The sequence below is a fragment of the Dasypus novemcinctus genome, chromosome 22 (genome assembly GCF_030445035.2).
Source record: "Dasypus novemcinctus isolate mDasNov1 chromosome 22, mDasNov1.1.hap2, whole genome shotgun sequence".
Taxonomy (NCBI): Eukaryota; Metazoa; Chordata; class Mammalia; order Cingulata; family Dasypodidae; genus Dasypus; species Dasypus novemcinctus.
In genome coordinates this window covers 31,518,565-31,545,958 of record NC_080694.1, presented here as the reverse complement: position 1 = coordinate 31,545,958, position 27,394 = coordinate 31,518,565, and the positions used below count along the sequence as shown (strand labels likewise).

The following is a 27,394-nucleotide window of genomic DNA, read 5'->3' as shown; positions in this document are numbered from 1 at the left end:
GCATTTTACATTCTGATTAGTATGTGTTTTGGAGTTCATCTATTCAGATTTATTTCTTTGGGAATATGTTGTGCTTCTTGGACACAGATGTTTATGTCATTCAGTAGGGTTGGGAAATTTTCTACCATTTCTTCAAATATCCCTTCTGCCCCTTTTCCCTTCTGTTCTCTTTCCTGGACACCCATGACATGTATGCTTGCTGTTCTTTAGTTCCCTGAGACCCTATTCAATATTTTCCCTTCTTCCATATATGCTTTTGGAGGCCGTGTCTCCAAGTTCAGTGACCCTTTCTTCTTCCTTAAATCTGCTGTTATATTACTCCAGTGTATTTAAATTTCATTTATTGTGCCTTTCATTCCCATAAGATCTGCTGTTTTTCTATGTATGCTTTCAAATTCTTCTTCGTGCTTATCCAGTGTTGTCTTAATATCCTTAGTCTCTTTGGCCATCTCATTGAATTTATTAAGAGATTTGTTTGAACATCTATGATTAGTTGTCTCAACTCCTTTATGTTAATTGGAGACTTACCTTTTCCCTTTAACTGTGCCACATCTTCCTGTTTCTTGGTGTGGATTATAATTTTTTGTTGGTGTCTTGGCATCTGGCTTACCTGATGTATTTATTCTGGGTGCAGTTTTTCTCTTTAGTGTAGGGCTTTCTAGCCCTTTCTTCCTTGTTGCTTGTGTAGTAGGAGCTGAGGATGTCATTGGTGCTATAAGCTGTGGAGGCTCAAGCTGCCCACCCTGTCCCAGGGACTGATGATGTTTCTCCCACATTTCTTTTTTACCAGGGGTAGGCACAGAGCAACAGCCATGTGTAATAATCCTAGTTGGGCAGACCAAGTCCATCTGTAGTTGCCTGGAGAGACTGATGAAGCTTCATGTCCCTTCCTTCCTTGTTTGGGGTGGGAATGGAGCTGCAGGTGTGGGCAGCAGTCTATGCCATGTGGGTCCAAAATGTCTGCAGTTGCTTAGGTAACTAATGTAGCTCTGGCCCCCCTTCCCTGCCAGTGATGGGGATGGACCTCTGTTCTGTCCAGCCGTCTAATTCTTGTGGGCCACATGTGCCTGCATTTACCCAGAGAGGTTGGTGCAGGTCCTGCCAGTTTCCTCCCTGCCAGAGGAGGGGCTGGAGACAAGTCTAGAGCTGTAGTCCGATCTGGGTGGAGAAAAGCCAGTCCCTGCCATCACTGTGATTTTCAGTCAGGCCCACTTCCCCTCATGCTGGGGGTGGAGTTAAAATGATGGCTACCTGCCTCTTTCTGACTTGTTCAGGTTCAAACTTTCTCTGTTCTTAGGATTATACTTTAGTCAGCAAATTTACTAATCAGTAACTGAAGTTGGTGCCCAACCATCTCTTCCTCCCCCATTTTTGAGAGAAGCTTCCAACTCCAGTCACAGAATATCTCCCGTGACACTTGTGCACCAACCTCTGCAGTGTGGAATGCTCTACTCCCGAATCTTCTCTGCAAGATGGGCATTCTCTTCCTTCCATTTTCTCACGGATGTTGCAGGAAGCTCCTCCAGAGTTCCAGGACCCCCAAATAGGTGCTTTAGATAGCTCTGGGCAATCACTAACTGCCCTGTAGGATGAGCTGACTCTTGGAGCTCCTTAATCTGCTGCTATCTTGTCCATACCCCATCTTTATAATTTTATTACTTTAGCTTGCCATACTGCACTGGCTAGAACCTGTAGAACAATGTTGAATACACTAGATGAAAGCTGACAGCCCTGTCTTGTTACTTAAATTAAGGAGAAAGCATTGTATGTTTCATGATTAAGTATGATGTTAAGTATGTGTTACCCCTATTAACTTTTATTGGATTGAAGAAGAGCCTATCTTTTACTCTTTGTTAAGGATTTTTCATCACAAATAGGTGTTAAATTTTGTCAGTGAATTCTTCTACATTCATTGAGATGAACATATGGTTTTCCTTTTTTTTTATTAAAAAATTTATTGTGGTAACCTATATATAACATAAAATTTGCCATTTTAACCGTTTTTAAATGTACAATTCATTGCCATTAATTTACAGTGTTGTGTAACTATCAGCACAATCTGTTACCAAAACTTTTTCATTACCCCACACAGAAGCAATGTACTCACAAGCAGTAACTCTCCATTCCCTCCTCCCTCATACTCTAGTCTACTTTCTGTCTCTTCAAATTATTCTAGATAGTTCATTGAAGTGGGATCATGCAGTGTTTGTCCTTTTGTGTCTGGCTTATTTTACTTAGCATAATGTCTCCAAGGCTCATCCATGTTGTAGCATGTGTCAGAACTTTGCTTTTTACTGCTGAATACTATTGTATGTTTATACAGCATTTTGTTTATCCATTTATCTGTCAATGAACACTTGGGTTTTTTTCTTTTGGCTGTTGTGAATAATGCTTCTCTGAATATTGCCGTACAATTATCTCAAGTTGCTATTTTCAGATTTTGGGGATGTGTATTACAAATGGGATTGCTGGATCATATTGTAATTTTAACTTTTTGTAGAACCTCCAAATTGGCTTCCATAGTGGCTACATCATTTTTCACTGCCACCAGCAGTGCATAAAGCTTCCAATTTCTCTATATCCTTGTCAATACCTATTGTATGTGTTTTTGATGAATATCAGTTCTAGTGGGTATGGAGTATCTCATTGTAGTTTGACTTGCATTTTTCTAATAACTAGGGATGTTGAACCTCTTTTCTTGTGTTTATTGGCTATTTGTATAATATCTTTTGGAGAAATGGCTGTTCAGATTCTTTGCCCATTTTAAAATTTGGTTGTTTGTCTTTTGCTTTTGAGTTGTAGAAGTTCTTTATATATTCTTTTTATTAAATGCTTATCAGATATATGATTTGCAACTATTTTCTCCAATACTGTGGGTTGTCTTTTCACTTTCTTGGTAATGTCCTTTGATGTACAAAAGTTTTAAATTTTAGTGAAGTCCAATTTCACTATTTTTTTCTTTTGTATTTTTGGTGTCCTATCTAAAAAGACTTTACCTAACCCAAATGAGAAAGATTTTCTGCTATGTTTTCTTCTAAGGATTATATAGTTTTAGTCTGTTATATAGTTGTAGTCTGTAATTCATTTGGAGTAAATTTTTATGTTGTATAAGCAAGTGGTCCAACTTCATTCTTTTCATGTGGATATCAAATTGTCAGTACCATTTGTCAAAAAGTTATTTTTTTCTCTTTTGAATGTGCTGACACCCATTTACAATAGATATTAGGGGTATTTTTGTTCCGTTCATCTATGCTCGTGCCAATACCAGACTTCCTTGGTTATTGCGGTAAGTTTTGAAATTGGGAATTGTAAATCCTTTAAATTTGTTCTTCTTTTCCAAGATTTTTCTGTCCATTTTGGATCCTTTGCATTTCTCTATGAATGTTAAAATCAGCTTGACAATTTCTGCAAAAAAGAAAGCAGGTAATTTGGTAGTAATTGTGTTGAATCTGTAGATCAATTTGAGGGAATATTGCCATCTTAATTATTAAAACTTAAATGGGATATCTGTCCATTTATTTAGATCTTTATTTTTACAGTGTTTTGTAGTTTTCTAAGTATAAGTTTTATATTTTGTAACTTTCCTTCCTGAGTATTTTACTTTCTGATGCTATTTCATTCAGCTGCCTTTTTTTACTATTGGCTTTTTCCCCCCTACATTTCTATACCTAATACCTCTCCTTGACCCAGTTCTCTACTCCTTGTACTGGTAGGTCTTGCCTTTGTCCTATTTTAATTCCATTGTTCCATGAAACATTCAGAAAACATTTATTCAGCTCCATTCAGCAGTTATATGGCATGCTTATTTTGTTCAAGGCACTGGGGATAGTTGATAAATTATCATGTGCCCTCAAAGAGACCTGTACACAAGCTCTAAGACTTAATACAGTTAAGTATTAGAAAAATCTGTGGGAAGCATAGTCGAAGGAGGGATCAAGGATGCTTTCTTAGAGAAGATAATTTAAGCTTGACCTTGAAATATTGGTAAGGATTTAGCAAACTTTTAAGGACACTCTGTTTAGTGGAAATGATAAATAGATAAGTGAAATCATGAAGGTTCATGAGAAGTAAATGGGCCTATATGGTTAGAGCAGGATAAATGAGGGAATGACTGAGGGTGAAGCAGGGAATGTAGAAGAGTCTAGTTGTGACAGTTTTTAATGTAGTGTGAAGGAGTTTTTAGGCCCTGGAGACTACTGAGCAGCAGGGTGTCACAGAAGCTCTTTTAAAAGCAGGGCTTATCTTGATTAGATTAAAATTTTGGGGAATTAACTCTGGTATTTGCTGAGGTTGGAATGGAGTAGAGAAATATTAAGAGCAGAATAACCAGTTGGGAGTCCATTGCAATATCCATGGAGAGAAAATAAGATCTGAAGTGGGCCAGCAGGAATGCAATTAAGAGGAATAGTTGAGAAGATTCTCTTTGATTCAGGAGTTGTGATAAGAGGAGAGGAGTCCAAGAAGACCTTGATCGTCTTATTATAGTTATTGCATAAAATGATTGTCATTCTGTACCTTCTATTTTCTGTTGTTTTGCTGTTTAATTTTGTTTTAAATAAATTTTATTTCTATCAAAGTAATTCATTTATTGATACATTAGTTAAAATGTATGGAACAGCGGCCCATTTTCCCAGCTGTCTCCTCTCCTCACTCCACTGACCATAGGCTATACCCGAGACTCATTTATCTTTCTCTTCTTGCATCCTCCTCCACACTTCTAGGTAATATGTCTAATCTGCCATTTCTTGACAATTGGTTTTAAACATTAGCTATCACTCTCCCATTATGGGAGAGGAAAATTTATCACTCCCTTCCCCTTCCCACACCCCTTTCCCTATACTCCCACTTATTCCTCAGTCCCATAGCTGCCATATTACAGTCTTCGGTTCAACACATGGTCAGTTCATACATTATTAGGACTATATAAATCTTGTTTCTTCAGAGTTAAGCATTTGTAACTTGACCATGTTTCCTCTTTTATATTACCCTGTTTCTTTTTTTGGAAGTTTCAAGAGCTCTTAATCTTGGATTGATTCCTTTTTATGGTTCACTCTTCTTTGGTAAAATATTTTCTTTCTCTGTGGATATGGATTTGGGATTAATGTTTACAATATTTTTGAAATTTTCTTCTTTTTATGGATTATCTGTTTCCTCCAGGGTCTTTTTTTCTTGTTTGTCCTTCATTTCTCTCTTCCATGTTTTCATTAACTACCTAGTGGTCTTTGACTGTCCTCCCATAATTTAGAGCAGGGGTTCTTAGCAATGGGTCTGTGAGCTTGAATTGAAATTTTAAAAAAACATTATTCTTGTGGCAACATGGTGGTGTGAGTGTGATATAGTTATTAAATAATACACAATATAGTGTGGACTTAGTAAGGAGTTCGTGGTTTTCACCTTGTTAGAGAAAAACAGCACTCAACTGGAACACGGAGACTGAAGATTGCAGGCAGGAAATTTATTGAGAAGCTCTCCCAACGTAGGGGGTCTGAAGATTAGACTTCAGCCCACTTGTGGAAGGTGGTAGAGATGACTTTATACAGAACATCAATAGGTGGGGAAACATTAGTCTGTGGGGGAGGGGTTAGAGTTCGAGTGTAGCCTGTGGTTAACAGGAGGTTGTAAACGTGAATTCTTCTCATGCATGGCTTGGGGGGGTAGGCTGGGAGGTAAGGTGTTTTTGGAATGTGGGGTTCTGGTGGTCTGGAAGGGATGAGGGTTCTTACTGTTCCATTCCTGCTGTGATATGGCTCATCCTTGGGGGAAATATGCTGTCCTCTGCACGTAGGCATCTTGCTCAGTTGATTGGAATGGAGTCACAGCCTTATGACCTGTTAGTTATTGCAAACCTTGTAAGGGGGAGCATACCTGACTGGCAAAGGGGTCTGTGGAACAAAAAAGGTTAAGAACCCCTGTTTTAGAGTGAGGCTAAACAGCTGATTTGAATCAGTTTGTATGTGGTCAGAGTTTGTCTACAAGTGACTTCACCATTGTTGATATGGCAGCAAGCAGGCCTTTTTTGGGGGACACCCTTAGCACATGTCAAAGTCTTCAGGTCTTTTTTCCCTAGGGCTCTTCAGTTTCTGTTGAGAATAATCTAGTTATTTGTCAATATTGGACAGGCTAGAGGTGGGAAGTGATGGCTCATTACCTTGCTGACAGTGATGGAAGAGCAGGGGAGGGGAAGAGGGGTAAAGATTTCCCATAGTTTGCTCTGCAGGTTTGCACAAAATCACTCTTTTTAGCCCTCCCCTGTTCCTCCTCTGCCTGGATCCCCTGACTCCTGATCCTCTTTGGTTTCTTCAGACACATCTACTGGTCCCCTGCCTGACTGTTCATGCTGCAGGCAGGGGCCACAATAACTGACTTCTCAACATGTAAATATTTAATTACCAACAAATTCTCACTTTTTTTTGTTAGCCTCATCCCTACTCTCAAGGGCATCCGATGTCTCCCTGTCCTGAGCCTTTCGGGAGTTCTGCAGAGGTTTATTAGTGAGACTTTTTATTATTTATTGGTTACCTACTGTAAGCTAAGTACTGTGCTTCTCCAGGATTATCCTATTAAACTTTATAGTAACCTTATGAAATAGTACTATTTTTAGCCCCATTTTACACCTAAGAAAGAAGAGGTTAAGAACAGAATTTGTAAATTGCCATACCAGGACTAGAACAGGGATCTCTCTGACTCCAGAAACTGTCCCTTTAAAATTATACCATACTCAGCAGTTAGCAAATTCATGCTTCTGTTTGTACATCTATATTCTAGGTTTGGTAGAATTTCAACACATCGATTCCAGCATATTAAAAAAGAGTTCTTGTACAAAGTATAATACGGAAGTTTAAGTATAATACCAGGTAAAATTCAGTACATCTTTGGGAGTATGGATGCATCTGGATTTCTATGAATATCATTAATCAGAGTTTCTCCCTTAAACAACCTTGGGAGTAGAACTTTAAGGGAACAGTATATGAAAATACCTACCACAGTTCCTGATACATATTTGAAATTCATCAGATGAAGGCATGGAGCTAAATGGTGGCATTGGGGTCTCTCTGCCGCTGTAATGAAAATTCCTAGACCCAAGGAACTAATTTTCTGTCGTTATCCTGATACATTTCTCACAGCACACTAGGGTACACTAAATAAACTTAATGTCCAGCAGATGTTGGTTGGCAGGCTAAGTGACATCTAAAAATTCGGAGCTATCTGCTTAAAGATAATTTTAATGTTTGTGGTTACTAAATGCCTCGCAAGCATGCTGATATTTTTAGTTCGCCCTTTTCTCAGTTGGCACTAATGTTTTTCTTTCTGTTTATTTTAACAGATTACTTTCATAAATAGGTCGAGCACCAGTTCTCTCCACCAACCGTTATGTCTCGATCGCGACAACCCCCCCTTGTGACAGGCATCTCTCCCAATGAGGGAATACCCTGGACAAAGGTCACCATTCGGGGAGAAAACCTGGGAACTGGCCCCACGGACCTCACAGGTAAGATCCATGGTAAACATATTTAGCTGAGCAATTGTGGCAAGATGTATTATTTTGAAATAGTGAAGGCGATAGAAGAACATCATGTTGTGATCTGTACAGAATGATCTGAATAAAAATGAAAAAAGAGATGAAAGGCTATTGGGCATGTAGGATGCACCACTCAAGCCACCCATGAACTCCCCATTCCAAATACCTTCACAGGCTGCACCGTCAGGCCTCAAGGCACAGCGTCCCTGAGATCCGCCCGCTGCCTGGGCCCAGTCAGATCTGCCAGTCCCTGCCAGGCCGGTGGAAGGCTGTTCTGGAAGGCAGGTTACTGTCATTGGCGCCACGACCAATCTTCGTCTGGCCCCGGTAGCTAAGTCAATGCCAGGCTTTCTTCTGTAAGGGCTTTGGGGTGCAGCTAGAACAGTGCAGGTTCATGCAAAACCTTTTCTGCTGCTTTCTCATGATGCAACTGTGTAATTTCTGGTCAGTGATTCCAGGTGTTAAAATAATTTTTAAGTGTTCAGTTTCTACACAGCTTTATCATCTGCTAAGATTTTAAAAATCACATCCTCTGTTCAGCTCTTAATGCCATATTTAGTTTTATAAGCCTTTTCCTGTTTTTAGTGTAGTTTTTTTTGGGGGGGGCTCATGGATTTTGTTTGATGATAAGAAATTTAAGAGTGGGATGTTAATAAATTTCAGTTTAGTTCTTTAATGTCAAGAAGTTAAAAATTTAAAAATGGAAAAAAATTGTAAAAAAATGTTTTCCTGCTAAAACCATTATTTTGTCAAATCTCATATATGTCTTGTCATTCCCCAAGTCCTATCTGTTGTTTCTTCAGAAAGTGTTTTACAACTGAGGTTTGCCTCCATTTCCTCAGTTTGGATCCCCCTCCTTAGATTGCCAAAAATAGGCTCCTGTCTCTTTTTGTTCTCTTTAGTTTTCCCTACTTTATACAACTGTGTATAATCTTTCTCAAGTGCTATGTAAATTACGCCTCTCTTCTTTCCTTACTTCTGGTCAAATCAAATCTGAACAGTCTCCTGTTAAAGTCAGCGTCACCTGGCTCTTTATTCTCGCTCAACCTAGAAAAGGCTCTTCACGCTCACCAGGCACGCATCCGTACATGACCCGTGAATCCCAAGTGTTTCCTTTGCTCTGCCCATGTTGACGCTTCCAGCATGGCTGATGGCTCCAACGTGTCTGAAGTACTCTGCCCTGTGTTCAGATTCTCCAGTCTCCTCAGCATGTCATGTCCTGCTGGGCTCGACTCACAGCCAAAAACCTCTTCAAACTAATCCCCACCCATGTTAATCTATATTTTTTATTTAAACAGGCCTAATATTTACATATTTAAAGCAAGCTAAATTTTATTTTTAGGATGAGTTTGGTTTTTTTTGTCTTTTTTTAAAATCTTTACTAGCAGATTTTAAACTCAAGAACAGTAAATGATAGAACACTGTGCATCCAGTTGGTACTGGATAAGTATTTTTAGACTGTTGGTTTGCATAGTGTGTTTTCCCCCCTCCACACAGGCACCGTTTTCTCTTGGCTTAGTCTTTGAGCATTCATGCTTTTCAGTGGTTCTTAACCCTGTCTGAATTTCCCCTGGAACTTAAACAAAAACGCTCTGGCCTGTTAAGTCTCAATCTCTAAGAGTGGAGCCCAACTTTTTTTGTTCTTGCTCTTAAATTTTTAATAGTTGTCAGGTGCATCCAGGGTAGAGAGCAAATTTTAAATATAATTTTATTGGTCAATTACAGTCATTTGCTGACAGACTGTGTATTAGGATATACTGATCCATTCAGAATGTAGAAGGAAAAGATTCCAGTGTGTTACTGGATATACATTCTGACTTCTCACATAAATCCACTCAGGATTCAGATATTCTCTTGACTCTTTTCTTAATTTATGAGGGACTCATTGATAAAAATACTAGAGATTATGAGTTAGAACTTGCTTTTCCTGCATTATAACTACTGGTTGATAGATTGGTTTTTTGTTACTGGTTTTTAGTTACTGAGTTACACATTAAATAGAGAAATTGAAATGGAACTCAGCACTATCTTTGTAACTGAGTTTTGCACTTCACAGCTACTTCTCTTTGCTAGTGTTAGGTAATTACGTCTCATTTGGTATTGTGATCTCTAGCTGTAGTTGCTGATTCTTCAGAAAATATCACTCAAATTTATTCTTATGAAGGTACTCTTATCCAAACCTATGTCTTGGTTTTTGACATTGATCATTCCAAATGTTTCTTTATCCAAAGCAGGAAAATCCCCAAAATGCATGGAAATATACTATATGGGTGAAAGTTACATCCAGAATTTTAACTGGCAGTAACTGTGAGCCCTTAAACATGACAGTTAATAGTCTATGTACATTTTAATCTTGCTTTAGCTTCGGGCAATGCTATTCTTATTTGACTGAGTATGTATTACTTTTATAAATCTTACTGGTTCAGCTTTCAACCTGTCTCATGTATTGCCAAAAAACATTTTTTATAAAAAGCAAACTTAACCTGCTGAATAATTTTAAGTGTTTTTAACTCAGATGATAGTTACATTAGCCAAGTAAAACACTTTAAAAAGTACTTTACTTGGAATTCTACAAGTAACTAAAAAAAATAAGAAGAGATGCTATTATATTTCATGAACAAGATTTCTTAGCTGTCTGTAACTCAGCAAAAATGTGGTTAAGAAATCAAGAAATAGGTCTTGTGACCTTTTCTTTTCATGACATTTAAAATGTCATGATCAAAATTATCTGTTTGAATCTATATTAAAATTATTCGGTGAGCATTAATTTTGGAGTAAGAATTCAGGTCAGTTATTAAATCAGAGGAACCTTGATAGCAGCTGGGACCACTTGTCCTGGGCGTAGTTTTATGCCCATCTTACCTTTATGGAGGTCATGCGTGTTTGCTCATATGAATGTGGTTTTGAGACTTTATGTTTATATATCTGAAATCTGCTTCCATTCCTCAGTTTTAATCATATGATAGTTCTCTAGCAGGGGGCCTCTGTTAGGAATGACTTTTCTTTTAATGACTGTTTGTATTTTTACATTATATTCTGACACTTATTTTTGAGTTATACTCTTTTCTGAAATGATTAGACAGGAGTTTTTAACCTTTTTTGTTCTGGACCCCTTTACCAGTCAGGTAAAATGAATACTACTGTAATTTATTTATTGCATATATTCATAAGTGAAGGAAATGCTAGATTTCAGTTAGAGGTCAGAGAAAATAAAGATAATGAGTTGATTTTGTTCAGTTCAAGCCAACAGACCCCCTGAAATCTTTCCGTGGACCCCTGCTTAAAACCCCTGTTTAATAGTTAAAATCATAAGGATCTTTGTGATATTATAAAATTCAAAAGTAGTAAGTTGTATATTGACCTACAAGCAGCTTATACTTAAAAACAGTTCCCATTTATTTTAAAAACTTACAGACTTAGGGAAGTGTCTGTGGCTCAATCACATGAGCTCCGCTCTACCATTTGGGAGGCCCTGGGTTCGCATCCCGGGGCCTCCTTTGAAGGCAGGCTCACTCGCACGCTGTGGAGAGCTGTCCCGCCCTCCGTGGCAGGCCCGCAGATGCCACGGAGCCCACGCCTTGGAGAGCTGACTCAGCAAAGGTGACAGAACAAAAGAGACAAGCAAAAACACAGAAGAGCTGGCAGCGAATGAACACAGAGAGCAGACAGTAAGCAAGCCGTGAGGTGGGAAGGGAAAATAAATAAATACAGACACAGAAGAACGTGCAGCAAAATGGACGCAGAGAGCAGACAGCACACAAAAAGTTGCAAGGAGGGTATAAAAAAAACCAATCATATAGACTTATTTATATATACATAAAAAATTATTTGGAAAAATATGTGTTGAAGTGTTTAGCATTACTTGTCTAGAGATAGGAGGGTCATTCCCAGGGTGGGGGGGTTGCTTTCACTCTCTTAAATTGTTGAAATTTTTCATAACAGTAATAATAGACTGTCAGGAAAAAGATCAAAGACATTCCCATTAGGAAAAAATATTATGAATTATGAATACATTTAAAATGTGTCACTACACATTGAAAAATGTCAGCTGGAAACTCAGTCCAAATGGAATCTTTAAATACTATTATTAGCAAAACAAAATTCTATAACTCAACAAATAATATGTATTTTAGGGCAACCCCTAAAATTCATCATTTTACAAAATATAAATGTCTTAAAAACTTAGTTCTTTTTATTCCTTTAGAGCTTGTAACATTATTACTATATAGCGTTTTTAAGTTGTAACAAAAGATGACTTTCATCCCATCCCCCATTTTTAAAGCCAAATTTGGAATTAATTGAAGTGTTCATGGTATATAAAAAACAAAACATCAAAATTGCAAAACTTGCCTGCTGAGCTAAAAGCTAAATAATGGCAAAAGAAAAGGTGAAGTCTTGGTCTATGCTGCATACATTCTAGTTTATTTTCTCCATAAATATTGTATTGATCTGTGGAAATGGAAAATGCAAAGGAAACAGGATAGAAGAATAGCTGGGAGTGCATCTGTGTGGGGTAAGCTCCTCAGGGGACGTGCCTGACTCACTGGGGATCTTCCCCTCCATGTCCCTGGGGACGTGCCTGACTCACTGGGATCTTCCCCTTGATGTCCCTGGGGACGTGCCTGACTCACTGGGATCTGTCCCCTGTGTGCTCCCAGGGGATGTGCCTGACTCACTGGGATCTGTCCCCTGTGTGCTCCCTGGAGACGTGCCTGACTCACTCGGATCTTCCCCTGTAGGTACCCCCTGGGGGATGTGTTGGGGATACCTGTTTGGCTACTGTCTGTATTTTGATTTTCCTTGTTTTGGGCATAAGGGCGGACATGAGCAAGCCGACCCAGTCCCTTTGGAGAACTGATTTCCTATAATAGAAGAATGTGGTAAGTGACAGTGTTAGGAGCAAACACTGGGGCTACCATCATACAAGGGGATATACAGAGGGAGTGGATGCGGCTCAATTGATTGAGTGCTTGCTTCCCACATGGGAGGTCCCGGATTCAGTTTCTGGTGCCTCCTAAAAACAAACAACAAGTAAAACAAACGTAAAAAACAACTCAGGGGAGCTGATGTAGTTCAGTGGTTGAGCACTGGCTTCCCACACATGAGGTTCCAACCCTGGCCCGGTATCTCAAAAAAAAAAAAAAAAAAAAAAAAATTGGAAATAGTGATCCATTAATACCCAACAACCATTCCACTTGATTTACCAGGCTTCTAGCTAAGTTTAAAATGTGTAAAATATCCACTTTAGTTCAGAATTCTCAAGGAAATAGTCCTAGAACTCTGACTGGCTTCATTCTGTAATACTGCACAAAATTGAACATTTTAATAAAAGTACATGCAGGTTAGTTTCAGAAAGATGGATGAGTATAGAATGTGTTTAGGAAATGGTATATAAATTTATTAACATACTTTTAATTTTTATATCAAAAACTTAGACTTCTAATAGCAGTAATTTTCCTTCTGAGACCTAGGGCTGCAGTTTAAGATTCTCATAGTCTAAATCTGGAATGCTTAGAGATAATTATTATGATAAATTATTTTCTGATTCTATTGCTGTTTGAAGAAACTTAAAAAAAAGTCTGAGTGTCTTTAAGTACTAGATAAAAAGCAGATTAGGAAAAAACTCAATAGAAATGGTAGTATATATGCAAATAATATTGATTATATCCAATGAAAAAATTTAAACAAGAATATGTTATTAATCTTTCCATAATCATTTTTTTCAGTTCATAAAAATGCCTGGTATTGCTCGCAGGAGATGAATTTGCTTTTCATGTAGTAGAGATGTTTAAGGTCTTATCCTTGTTCTTTCACACTTGTATTTTCAGGTTTGACAATTTGTGGACATAATTGCCTCCTGACTGCAGAATGGATGTCTGCAAGTAAAATTGTGTGTCGAGTAGGACAAGCCAAAAATGATAAAGGAGATATTATTGTCACGACCAAATCAGGAGGTAGAGGAACTTCAACAGTCTCTTTCAAGCTACTCAAACCTGAAAAAATAGGTATCATTCTTCATGACTTTATGGTATATATATGTATGTGTATGTGTGTGTGTGTGTGTCATGCCCTCCCTTGCTCCCTGCTCTTGTTCCTCTGTCCATGGCAGCCCGGGGTCCTGGGGATGGCACGGTGTTCAGTCCTCTGCTAGTCAAGAGACAGAGATCTGGCCCCTTAGAGAAGGTACTGTTTTTCAGAGTTTATGTCTTGTTTACAGGGTCCACCCAGTCAACTTTCCCTAAATAGCCTAGGCATTTCAGTTACACAAGCCTTACATTCCTTAGAATATGTTTGACTGATTTCTTTATATAAAGAATTGGTGGGATAGTTTGCATTTACCAAACTGATTTCAGCACAAGGTAGAAACAACCTTCTGTTTCACCATCTAGAACGGGAGTTCTTAGCCTAGGGTCCATGAGCTTTGAACTGAAATTAAAAAAAAACGTTATTCTTGTGGGGACATGTTGGTTCGGGTGTGATGTATTTATTAAATAATCACAGTAGAGTGTGGACTTAGTAAGGGGTCCATGGTTTTCACCAGACTGGCAAAGGGGTCTGTGAAAAAAAAGTTAAGAACCCCTAATCTAGAACATTTTCAGCATTGGCAACAGTGAAATAAATAAGAAATAGCAAGGAGTGTTATTTTTACAGAACTATTTATGGAAAAATGTCATTGTATAAGAAGAGAAAAAGAAATTTCTTGAATATTTTCAGGAACTGTTTAAAAACCTTTGGTTTCCATCTGTAGTCAGATATGTCTGTAGGAAGTTATATTACCCGTAAGAAGAAACTCAGAATAGTAATTATAAAATTATATGTGCATAATGGTTTTCAGCTGTCCTTATAATCAAGAACTAAGTCTTCTGAGGGTGTCTTTAATTCAAGTTTTGTTTTAATTCAAGTTTTGCTTAGGTATTTCCCAGCAATTTTCTAAAAGTTTACACAATTTCGTATATTCTTTTTATATACTAAACTTCTGAATGTTTTTTACCAATTTAATCAGTAATATTTACTAATGTATGAGGAATTGTAGGTTTTGTTATTTGTATATCTATGTTTGTTTTAACAGAACTCTGTGTTCTCTATTGAGTAATATATAGTGAAACCATGACCCAAGAGTATTCATTTTGCCTTTTTATAGATTCTTAGTATTTAAAAGAAAATTGGGGTGTTGTTACCTCAAATCTCTTTAAGAGTGATCTTAGTGTGCACTTCGGATTTGTTCTTTAAAAAAATTCAATAGGACAAGACTTAGAAGGTGTTTGGGGAGTCTTTGTGTTTTCAAGGCTGCGTGCCTCATTTTTGTTAGGTATCTTGGATCAGTCTGCTGTCTGGGTGGATGAAATGAATTATTATGATATGCGTACTGACAGGAGTAAAGGAATTCCTCCCTTGTCTCTACGTCCTGCTAATCCACTTGGCATCGAGATTGAAAAGTGAGTACCAGCTTGTCTTCCATTCTCTTTATTAAGTTGTTTAAAATCTGATATGCTTACAGTAAGGATATAGAACTTCAGAACACCCAAAGGAGCATAATTGAAGACACCTCAGTTATTTGGAGACAAATGTTATTTCTGAAATCTGATTAGCTTTGCCATGGATAAATATTTCAATTATTTAAAATTTTGGCAGAAACTCCTTACCTCTTTGGTTTTTTTGAGTTTGCATTTGTAAAAAAGAGAAGTGTTTTGAAATTTGGTAACGTAACAGTTTTAATGATATGAGCACTAATATGTTATCTGGAATCAGTAGAGTTAAACATTTAGAAGGTACTTGAAATCAACATACAATTTGCCATCTATTCATTTGCTTGATCTTTCTAGAAGTATTTTAAGATAATTAGGTCCAATTTGATCTTTCATTTTATTTATAACCCCTGCCTGTAATTCTTACTTAATCCATACTTAATTAACTTTAATCACCTGAATTGTGCCAGGGAATTGCTAGTTTTCAGACATCCTACAGCTGGATCTAGAGTTTTCTTAATGCCTAGTACAATGTTTCAGTAACTTTTATAATTTGTATCTTTATCCTTATATCTTACTTAAATAATTCATCTAGCACATTAATTCTGGTCTTTGTGATTCTTCTTATTGAGTTAAATACTGAGCGTTGCTCTGTAACCCTTAATATAGGTAACAAGTTAGTTATTCTAACACTTTAACCATAGCTTTATTTTAGGTTTTCCTGGGAATGGAGAAAATTATCCACTAGTCTTTATGTATTTAACCTTTAAGCTTATATTTTACCGTTACCATTAGTAAATCAAATAGCAAGTTTCTTTTTCACCTACTGAGGTTTACTCCTGGCTGAGAGGGAACGGGTGTTTGTCTTGGGAAGTTTTCATGTGTTGACAAGTCCTGGGGTTTAGCAACTTTCAGTGGGACTGGGCTGTCCTAGATACCTCTTGGAGGCATGTTGGCAATGTGGGTCATTCTTGAACCATTCTAAGGATTGCCAAGCCCTCTAAATTAAGAGTTTAAGAGTTGAGAAAATCCAGAAAAGAATGCTGATTGCTAGCTATTGACTTGAGCGCGGTTACATACATGAATAGACTTCGTGCCTCAATGCTTCTGAAATCCAGGTTCTTTCCAAAGCTTTTTCCATGGAAGTTCAGAACAGTGGCTCGCTCTTGATTATTCTTTCATAACAAAGATGTAGTTTGTACATGGGCAAAGAAGTATAGAGACATTGTATAAAATGTGTATGAGCCTTTGACAGAACCACCAAAGTTAGGACTAAACTGGATGTTTAACAGTCATAAAATTGGTTTCCTTACCTTTTAGTTTGGCATGTAGGCCATCCCTTTTGGATCTCTCTACTTCAGTCATATCCTTTAATTGTCTTTATCCTTCTGTTATTGTTGCTACTCATGAAGGGGTTTGACTAGAGCTATCTCTAATAGTATGTTTTCTTAATCAGATAATCTTTTGGCAGCATTGGTAATGGCAACTAAGAATAATGGCACTGAAAGTCCTTGGCTTTTGCTCTTTTCTTTCTTCTCTACCACTCCTGGCAGTAGGACTTTGAGCAAGCTTCTTCTCCTTGTTCACTTCCTCAGATGCAAATTGAGGTTGTGGTCCTCAGTGAGTGAAGGATGTAGAGACTAGAACAGTGTCAGGCATAGAAATGCTTAAGAAAGGTTAGTCAATAGTATTGTGATTCTTTTCTGTTCTTGGATAGATATTCTTTGTTCTGCCACTTTAGGAAAAAGATGTCTTTTTAGATTTTGGGGTAATAGATTGTATTGAAATCTCGAAATAGTTATTATGTACATTAATTCTAGAAGTGCTTAAGTAGGGAGAAAATTACCAAATAAGACTTCTTTCAAGTTGTCACTTTGGGTGATATGCACTCAAGCCAAGGGATAATGTCAAGTATATTAAGGGGTGATTTTTCGAAAAGGCTAAGATCAGGACTCTCATGCAAATATAAAATGAATACATGCCAGAGCTTTTATTTAATTCATTAAGTAATGAGGCAACCAGTATGATGTTAAAACCAGTTCAAGGAGTGGATATAGCTCAAGTGGTTGAGTGCCTGCGTCCCACATGGGAGGTCCAGGTTCCTCCTAAAAACAAAAGCAAACAAGAAGCAAACAGACAAACAAGCCAACTCAGGGGAGCTGATGCGGTTCAGTGGTTGAGCACTGGCTTCCCTCATCCCATCCCCAGTACCTCAAAACAAACAAAAAGCAGGTGAAAGGAAAATCCAGAGGACAGGTGTATACAGGCAGTGAGGAATGCAGGAGGCTACATACTGACCATTCCCCCTGCACTGAGAGCAGCTGGGTGTTCACCTGCATCTCCATATGAATGCTTAGCATGGCATCGAAAGGATGTCCAGTAATCTTTCTGCCCATTTTAAAGTCTTTTGCAATTTTTCCTGACAAAAGAAAGAGGAAAGAGTTACCAGGAAGCAAGAAAATGAACAATGAAAATAGGAAAAGTAGTAGAAACCAAGAGATAAAGTATGTTTTGGCTGGAAAAATGCTTTGCTGGGGTCCTTTTTTTTTTTTTAAGTTACAAAGGAACATTATGTTTATTTTATTGAACTCCTTGACTGCAGATAGAGAAGTCTTATTTTAGAGAAAGAGAAAAGGAAAGGGGAGGGGTTAAATTATTGATATGGGTTTTACTTCTTTGACTCACTATTTTTCAGATAAATGCTTTGGTCTTTGTGGAGAGTGATGTTACATTCAGATTGAATTCCTGCGTGTATTTCCTTGCTGTCCAACTTTTATTGGAGATAGGCCTATTCTTAATTTTTTAATGGCATCAGGGAAGGAATAATCAGGTCTTAGTATTATTTGCTTATTGAAATATATTGATTGAGAATGTTTGAAGACTCCTGAGTGCCTGTAATAAAATACTTAACCATGCTCCTGGTAAATTTATGAAATTAAAGTACTAGAACACCTTTGGAGGATGAATTAACACCTGGTAATCGAAATGCCAATGTTTATGGAAACTTTCTTCAGCTGATAGAATGTGCAATGTGAAACTAAGAGGTGTCGTATAGTTTTGTGGCCAGTTCATCTGAATAGGAAAAAGAAAGTGAGAGTAGCAGAATATATTTTCCTTGTTGCTCTCGGGTCTGAGTCAGAGTTTAATAAACACTTTATTGGTGCACCCAGCGTGCTTGCTGTCGCCTTTCAGCCCACAAGTTTAACAGCTGGTATTTATTGGCCGCCTTTGCCTTTTAAAGTGCTTCATATTCCTACATTTTTAGCTGATGTTTTTGCACACATGGTGCCTTGATACTTATAAAAATGTTACTAATTGCTTAGAAAGAGTAACTTCACTTTGAAATGAGACTAGGATTTGCTTGTAAAAAGTCCATATTTCTGATTTATTATGATAATTGTCACAGATATATGTACTCTTTGCATGGTCTTAATTGTAATGGAGACAAAGTATTTAAATTGGAAAAGACATTTAAACTGAAGAAACAGTTACAGGTTTAGCAAAATCTTTCAATTGGTTTTGCTTTTTGAGAATAATATTCATTTGCCTTACAAGAATATATTTATAAGTAATGTTTTGGAAACCATGCATATATGAGAGTGGGTGCCTCAGAATGAAGCTGATTTCAAACTATTTGTGAAATTATTAGCGTGGGAATCTATAGTAAATTGATAGACCTCTAAGAACTTATTTTCATGTGTTTTATGGGTGATGCAAATCTGACTTGTTTTCTAGTCAATTTGGCTTTCCAACAGAAAGAAAATGTGACCAGTTTTTCCCGCTGTATTTAGGAAACAAGGAAGTACGACAATAAAATAATTCTTAGTCAGGTGCAGAGAAGAGCCTTGGATAAAAAAACAGTTTTGTGGGCTGTTATATAATGCCTTGATCCGGAAACTGTGCCAGACCAAAAAAAAAAAAACACCAAAAAACAAAAAGATCAAGGAAAAAACCCTCAATATTTAATATATCAGAGTGAAAACAATGTTGCTAAAAGTCTAAAGCTAAAAGAAATGAGTAGAATATACACACACACACACTTAAAAGAACTACAGAAGCCCATTTTTACTATGTAAGCCCCATCCCCCATCTCCTTTTTTCATCTTTCCGTCTGCTAAATCAAGAAAACATGTTCTTTCAGTGCAAATACAGGGTAACACAGCTGCAGCCAGACCTCACGGTATGTGGAGTGGTTAGAATTTTTCTCAAAATGACTTTTGTTGTTTGGCATGCTACATGGGTCGATAAAACAGATCATTCTAAGTGAACGTGAATGCAGACACGTTAAGAGCGTCCCTGTTAGTTTTATATCTATCCATTCAACTCAATGCCTGGATATTCCTGCGGCGTGGGGCTGCACCATTTCAGAAGATTTAAATCTGAGCTTACAGTGCCACCTAATGGAAAACGTATTTTTTAGGGGTGTCAAGCATTGTCAACAATGGAAACTGTGTGTTTTGATTCCTTGATGAATATATTTTATGAGTTTACATAGTGAAATACATGTTACTTTCCTTCTATAGCTCCAGGTTAGTGGATTCAAAATGTAGACTAAACTTGAATTACTCAGAATTCATCGTGCCTTTAACTGACTTGTTGAGCCATCCCTCAGTCTCTACCACTTGGAGGTTTAAAGTGCAAAATCCACTAATTCTGAAGAAACATTTAACTTTTAACTACTAGTACCTCATTAGCTACATTGACATAATGCTTCTTCCTTTCCTATTACTGTTAGGATTATTAGCAATTTTCTTCCTTCTAAATCAGTACCTCTCCACTTTCTCTTAAACTTCTGTCATCTGGATTCTTAGTTGTGGTTTTATTTCATACCTAAGATTATCTGGTTCTTTATTTGACAATAGAAGTACTGGATTCAAATTTTTACTATTTGCATTGTAACCTCTCTGAGGCTGTTTCCTTATCTGTAACATGGATATATTTAAGTCACTAGTTTATAATGAGAATCAAATGAAATGATGCTTCTGATAATAGTTTGTAAAAAATCAAAAACAAATTAAGTATAAGAATAAAAGTAACAGCAAATAACATTTTGAGCATTTATTATGTATCAGATTGCTAAACCCTCCATGTGCATTATCTACTTTAATCTTCAAAACATGCCAATGAGGTAGATATTATGTCCCATTATTTTTTATTTTATTTTTTAACTTACCTGGGACCAGGGGGATTGAACCTGGGACCTTGTATGTGGGAAGCTGGCACTCAACCACTGAGCTACATCAGCTTTCCTGAGTTGGCTTTTTCATTTGTTTTGCTTGTTGTCTGACTTTTTTCAGTAGGCACTGTGAACCAAACCTGGGACCTCCTATGTGGGATGTGGGCTCACCTGCTTGAGCCACGTCTGCTCCCTCGTTATTCTTATGGTTAAATGGAATCTTAGAGAATTTAAGCAACTTCCCCAAAGTCGTATAGACAGATCTAACAAACTTCAACTTTGAACCCAGAGCTGCATTCTTAACCATTACTTCTTACTATTGCTTCCCATTATAAATATTGAGATGCATCTTCTGTAGTTTGCAGATTATGTTACCCATAGGGGTTTTCTTCCTCCCTCCCTCCCTTCCTCTCTTTCTCTCTCTCTCTTTCCCTCTCTCCTTTCTTTCTTTCGGAGGTACCAGGAATTGAACCCAGGACCTTATACATGCTGCGCCTCATAGAGTTTTGTTGATTCTTGGCATTGGCATTGTCATTCTTTTATTTTTCCAGATCATATATTTTACATTTTTCCAGGTATTTGCATAAAAGATCAGTATCTTGGGGCATATAATTTGGAATATACTCTTGCCTTAGGATGCCTTCAGCTCCAAGTAACAGAAAATGGAAACTCATGACTTAAACAAAACATAATATACAAAGTCTAGAGATGGTGGCATCAAGATTGATTGAGCCAGTGGCTCATGCCACTGAGATTTAAGAATCTTGTATTTGATATATATCTTTTGTCTTTAATGTAAAAGTAATTTCTTTAGTAATTACAAAATGGCTCTATCAGTTCCTGATTTTGAAACTGGACCCAATAATATCCAAGGCAGAAAGGTGCTATATCTCTGCGGGCCTTTCCCAGAGATGTCCCAGAAGAGCTTTCCTCAGACATCAGTGGTCAAAAGTAGGTCACTCAGCAGTCAGCAAGGGGCATGTGATAGCCGTGATTGGCTTAGGGTAGCTTTTATCTACCTGGGAGGTCAGAGCACTGGGCTCTGTGGGACTCTTAGCGAGAGGAGTGAGGATCAGTGTCGGGTCACTGGCCAGCAGTGTCTGCTAAAAAATGGGGTCTGCTTTTCTGTACAGGGTTAGTCCTGGACTGAATCATGTGACTTTACACAAATTATTTGACATCAGTTAGGATTTTGTCATCTTTAAAACATGAGTCTGATTCTCTGAGTATAGGTCTAAATACTCTTCTTCCAATTTAAATATACTTGGTAAGATTGGTGCAAGACCAAAGTCTTCAGGAAGAAAACACTGTAGAAAAAACCTAATCCGAGGGTTGATTAGGAAGGGTTGGGTACCGTGAGGTGGTGTTTTCCCCAAGGGAGCCAGTATTTGGGTGCCTGAAGAACCTGGATGTTGTGAGGAAATGAGATGCTGGTGGTGGGACCAGGCCTCGGTGCCGCGCTTTCCGGTGGGGTCACGCGCCGAGCCAGGTGTCTGAGGCACCTCCTTGCCCTGCCTGTGGTGTGGTGCACCCTTGACTGAGGAGGTAAGGGTGCAGCGCCTTGGAGGCCACCATACCCCGTGCTTCTCTTTGCTGCCCTGCTGGTGGCTGGGGCCCCAGCTGTGCTCTGGAGTGGGATCAGGTCCATTAGTAAACCTAGAGGAAGAGGCGGGAGAGGAAACTCCCTTTGAGGTGGGAAGGTTTCTCAACCTCTCTTCTGGAGTTCTCACTAGACCTCAGGCCTACAAGATAAAAACTGAGATAGGTTTGTATCTGTGAAAATAGCAGTGTAGTACATTGTAAATGAGATGTTACTGCTGTTTAAGAAGAGTCCACATGAATTTTAAATATTTGGTACAGATTGGGAAGTTTCTCTTTCAATATCTCTAACTTACATGTTTTGACTGTTCAGGATATAGCCCCCTTTTCTTGGTTTTGAATTCATGTACATTGTTTTTTTTAAAATACATTAAATGTGGTTTAACTGTAACACCTATGGGGACTGTATGGTCTTAGCCAGTTCACTACCATACTACTGTATTGTCTTCTGGGTCTGTATTAATTGTTTTTACTTGCTGTCATTCTGCTGTTGATCCTTTTTATGGTGATGTCAGTTCCTAACTCTAGCATAATGCCTCTTCATCCTTGTGCTTCGCTTATGGGTAGGGACCTGCCCAACCAAAATAAACATCTACAGGAGTCAAGTGAAGGGTACAGAAGCTGAGTTTGGCTCCTAAGAGTTCCCTTTTTTTTTAAAAAAAAAAGATTTATTTCTCTCCCCTTCTCCCCACCCCCCTCCCCCAGTTGTTTGCTTGCTGTGTCCATTTGCTGTATGTTCTTCTGTGTCCACTTATATTCTTGTCCGCAGCACCAGGAATCTGTGTCTCTTTTTGTTGTGTCATCTTGCCGCGTCAACTGTGTGTGCGGCTCCACTTATGGGCAGGCTGCACTTTTTTTGTGCTACTCAGCTCTCCTTCCAGGGTGCACTCCTTGTGTGTGGGGCTCCCCTATGTGGGGGACATCCCTGCGTGGCATGGCACTCCTTGCATGCATCAGCACTGCACGTGGGCCAGCTCATCAGGGTCAGGAGGCCCTGGGTTTGAACCCCGGACCTCCCATGTGGTGGGCGGATGCTCTATCCATTGAGCCAAATCTGCTTCCCAAGAATTCCCTTTTATTTCTTTTTTTTTTTTCTCAGCTGCCTTTTAATATGTGAGCTTAGAATTGGTCCTCTTTAGATGAGGGTTTCATGTAGTTGAATAATGAGTAAAAACCATTTTAGTTACTGTCAGGTGATGCTGTAGTATTTTTGATCCTGCTAAGATTGTTTATCTTCTTGAGCAGCTCTAGCTTAGGCACTCCTTAGAAGGCCAGTGAAGTGTCATGGGAGCAGGGTGGACTTGGGCCCACACGTAGCTCTCTCCAGCACAATTTAGACAAAACGGCAGATCCTTCGCACAGCACCCTGGAGAGACACTGCATTCAGTGGGTTACAAAATGAAGCCGATGGAGGACCAGAAGCAAGTTTCTTAGCTTGCGAGCTGGGACTCAGCATGTCAGATTCTGGCCTGTGTCTCTACTCAGTCATTATAATCCCCAAAAGTCCAAAATTAGAGGTATGGCATACAAATAAAATGAGAAAAACTTCCTGAGGTGAAAGAATTCTGTCACTAAATAAAGTATCAGAACCAGTATGAAGAACTCAAACCAAAATCAACTTCTAAGTGCAGAATTCTCCACCTTCCTCTCAGAAGACTGTGGGCTTGTAGAAAGGACCAAGAAGATTGTGCATCGCCCGCACACACACACACATACACACACACACACACACCCCCAAGATCTAGACTATTGATCTTTTAATTTTGGAGGCTAGTGAGGAAGGTGTGAGATTGACTTAGCCTTGGGCACTAAAACTGTCTCTTAAAATCTGTCTCATCTTCTCTTCTATTATTTTAAAGATGCTTTTTTTTTCTTAATTAAAAAAGAACACTGCACAGAGAAAAAGATATGTGTAATAGGATATAAAAGGGAGACTTTCCCTCTCGACTGAGGTGTTAATACCATAGATTTTTTAGATTCCAGATTCAGTGGCATTTCCATGTGCAGAATTCACCAAGCAAATGATTGAGACCTGGTTTGCTGCTTGCCCCTTTTTCCTCTTAGGCATGTGAAAGGAGAGGGTAGAGGGAAGATTTGTGCAGTCTTCTGGAGAAGCAGTTAGGCGGTATAGGGGAAGTCAGGGGTATTCTCAGTCTAGCATGCAGCGTCTCCTGCTGTGAGAGCCAGGAGGCTGGGACTGGACTCCTGCCTGAGAAAGCTGGGGCAGACCCCATGGAGGAGAGAGATGGCTGTGTTGGGATTCTCGGGGCCAAGGATGCAGGGGTTTCCTGTGCCACCCAGTGAGCCCTTCAGTGGACAGAGCAGCCCAGGCCACTGCGTTGTGCCTAAGGGGCCTGGTCCGCTGACAGGCTGGGGGCTCTCAGTAAGTCTGTGTGCAGGGCAGCCCAGTCCACCTGCAGGCTGGGGTGCAGCCCTCAGGTGCAGTGGAGTGGGAGGGCCTCAGGGAACCCACACGAACACCCACAGGGCAAAGGAGGCTCCAGACCCCCGGCAGGCACAGGGAGCCCCAGTTCTTGGTCGTTTACCAAGAACTGCCCCTTCTGACCTTGTTTGAAACAGTAGCTAGCAGAAAAAGCATAAACACTTACTGCTTTCTGCTCAGAACCAGCAGTCCACCAACTGTGGATCTTAGCTGAGGGAAGGGAGGGAAACCTGCTGCTTTTGGGCAAAGACTCACTTGATCCTGGGCTTGGCTGTCTAACTTGAGGAGCTGCATTCGCAATAGTATAATCTCAAGACGGCATCACCAAAAAGTCCTGGGATCTGCCCATGTTTCCCCCCAGGTTGGAGATAATTACTACTGCTGAATATATTTTATAGAAACACTGGGATATGTAATAATGTTCTGTTTTGTTTAGACATTGTGGACTGAGTTCATTCAGTGGTTCAGGGTGAGGGACACTTTTCAGTCAGAAGGGACAGATGCTGTCAGAAGTAAAAGGAAACAGGGTGGGCAGGGAAGTATCCTCAGTGTGAGGTTGTGGACGCTTCCAGTTTGAGGGGTAGAGTGGTAGGAAATGGGTCTCGAGAATTGCAGGGCTCAGATCATGGGGAATTCTGAACATCTACTCGGGGCCCAGACCTCACCCTGCACGTACTGGGGAGCCCGCAGTGAGGGCTGCTGGGCCCCGCTGTCAGCAGAGCCTGGCCATGCTGCTTTTGCTCTCAGATACAACCTTCTGGCATCCAGCAGACAGCCTGACATATGGTAGATCCTTAATAAGTCCTTGAATTAATCCAGAAATAGATCTCAAGAATATGAGCTGTGGATAATGTATAGCCTGTTACCACAAGACTCTCTTAAAATTATTCGTGACATGAATGTGTAAATGTGAGTGCTGTATAGTTAGATCTAATTTTATTGGTACTCTCATGGTTTCTTGGGCAGTGATATGTCTTGAAAGAGCTTTCATGTGGACCCTTTTAAAAATCTTTTTTTTTCATTAAAATTTTTTTTTCATGTAGGTTTTAACAAGCATTTTAATTAATTGGTTTAACCTTTAAAAATTTCAGTATATCCCAATCTTGATTTTTATCTAGAGTGGGAATTATTTTTTATTTTAATAGTTTTCCAAAAAATGCCAACTGAGTCTGATGTTTTAAACCCTCTTTAAATCTTATATTGCTTATTGATATAATTCTGTATTTTAACTAATTTCCTCTCATATTGCCACAGTTTGTATGCTAGAAAACCAACCACAATATCAAATGTTTTGTATGTATTTGTAAAAACTGTATGTATTCTTGATAATGTATAATTTAATGTGTAATGAAATTACATAATGTTTTATATTCATGTTTTTTTTTCCTAGGTATTCCTTGATAATTATTAATATTTTTGCAGTAATAGCAGTTGAAATATATCTTAAACTCTTTTTTCCCCCCTCAGAAGCAAAATTTCCCAGAAGGACTTAGAAGTGCTTTTCCGCGGGATGAGTGCTGATTTTACAAGTGAGAATTTTTCAGCCGCTTGGTATCTTATAGAGAACCACTCATCCACCAGGTTAGTAGGTGTTGGGCTCTCAACTGTGAATGGTTTCACTTGGATGCTGATAGAATTATACAGTTATGTAGGTTTTTAGGTCTCAGTTCTGCTACCTGTGAGCCCATGATCCCTTTGACTTTGGGTGAACCAGCAAACATCTCAGGGAATTGATTTCCTTATTTGTTAAATAACCATATAAATTAGAGGAACCTTTTCCTACTGTACTCTTATGCTTCTATACATATTGTTGTGCAGCCAAGTAAAACTCCTGGAATCTCAGCTAAATACCAAATCTGATTTGTACCATGCAGTCTTTCTTGCTCAACACAGAAATTTGAAGTCCTGGTATAAAATCCTGAACATACCACTTGTGCTGACCCTAGAAAGAACAAAGAAAAATGAGTTCGTTTATCATATTTAAAGACCTGGTTTTAAATTAGTCAAAAAAATATCCAAAGTCATATATCCAAATTAATATGTTTCTGTTTGTCTACTAGTTAACATTTTACCCAATCTCTCTGCAAGAGCAGTCTTGTAACTTACTTGCAAGGTTGTTGTGAAACAATTATATTCATTAAAAATGTCTGAATAAGGAAATGGAGTGGCTCAAGCAACTGGGCTCCCGTTTACCAAAAATGAGGTCCAAGGTTTGATGCCCAGGGCCTCCTAGTGAAGGCAAGCTGGCCTACGTGGTGAGCCAGCCCACATGGAGTGCTGGCACAAATGGGAGTGCCACCCTGTGTGGGAATGGTGCCCCCTGTGGGAGTGCCGCCTCACGCCTGAGTACCGCCCCGTTCAGGAGTGCTGGCCAGTGCAGAGAGCTGATGCAGCAAAATGATGCAACAAGAGACACATAGGAGAGACAATAAGAGACATATCAGAACAGGGAGCTGAGGTGGTGCAAGAGAATGATCACCTCTCTCCCACTCCAAAAGGTCCCAGGATTGGATCCCGGACCACCTGTTGAGATTACAAGCAGACACAGAAGTACATACAGCGAATAGACACAGCAGACAATGAGGGGGGTGGAGTGGGGTAAATAAATCAATAAATCTTTTTTAAAAGGTGTGAATAAGTTAATGGTTTATCATTTAAAATTCATATTCTTGAGAGGTCAACTTGTTAAAATATACCTTCAAATAAATTCTTCTTTCACTTATTAGGATAAAAACCAATATTAGAAAACATAAGGGAAAATATATTCTCTTTTAGAATAAATTTGGCCTGATATATTTTTAAAGCAAATGTCTGAAATGAATTCTTTCATTGTAGAAGGTGGTTCTCATTTTATATTATGGGCATGATTTTTTCCATTATAAATAAAAATTTATCCTGTTTTCAAGCATATATTCAAAGTTTTATATTCAGATTTCTTTTTAGCTTAAATGGAAATAAGACCCCTGAAATACAGATACCTACCTGTTGGAGAAATGAAGAAAATACTGTGTTCTTCTACATTATTTGAATTATAAATTGACTCACAGGTTTTATGTAATCTTGTTATTAGTGACAGAGAACTGGGTATTGAAATGGTGAGGGTAACACTGTTTTCAAATAGAATTGAAAATACTGTTTGACATATTGTCTACCACTTAATTATCTATGTTTTTTCTTTAAAGCCCTTTATC

General features: G+C 38.6%; 1 protein-coding gene across 3 annotated transcripts in view; it reads left to right on the top strand.

The window, feature by feature from the left end:
- Nucleotides 1–27,394, top strand: part of EXOC2 (exocyst complex component 2) — a 228,893-nt gene that overhangs the window by 37,609 nt on the left and 163,890 nt on the right. For all 3 annotated transcript variants that reach the window (XR_009182715.2, XM_004466865.2, XM_058285163.2), the window contains exons 2-5: nucleotides 7,325–7,489; nucleotides 13,348–13,524; nucleotides 14,829–14,955; nucleotides 25,671–25,784. Coding sequence is in view for 2 of the 3 variants with exons in the window: in XM_004466865.2 (XP_004466922.1) it covers nucleotides 7,372–7,489; nucleotides 13,348–13,524; nucleotides 14,829–14,955; nucleotides 25,671–25,784 (536 nt within the window). In the remaining variant the exon portion in view is untranslated. The remainder of the gene's footprint in view (nucleotides 1–7,324; nucleotides 7,490–13,347; nucleotides 13,525–14,828; nucleotides 14,956–25,670; nucleotides 25,785–27,394) is intronic.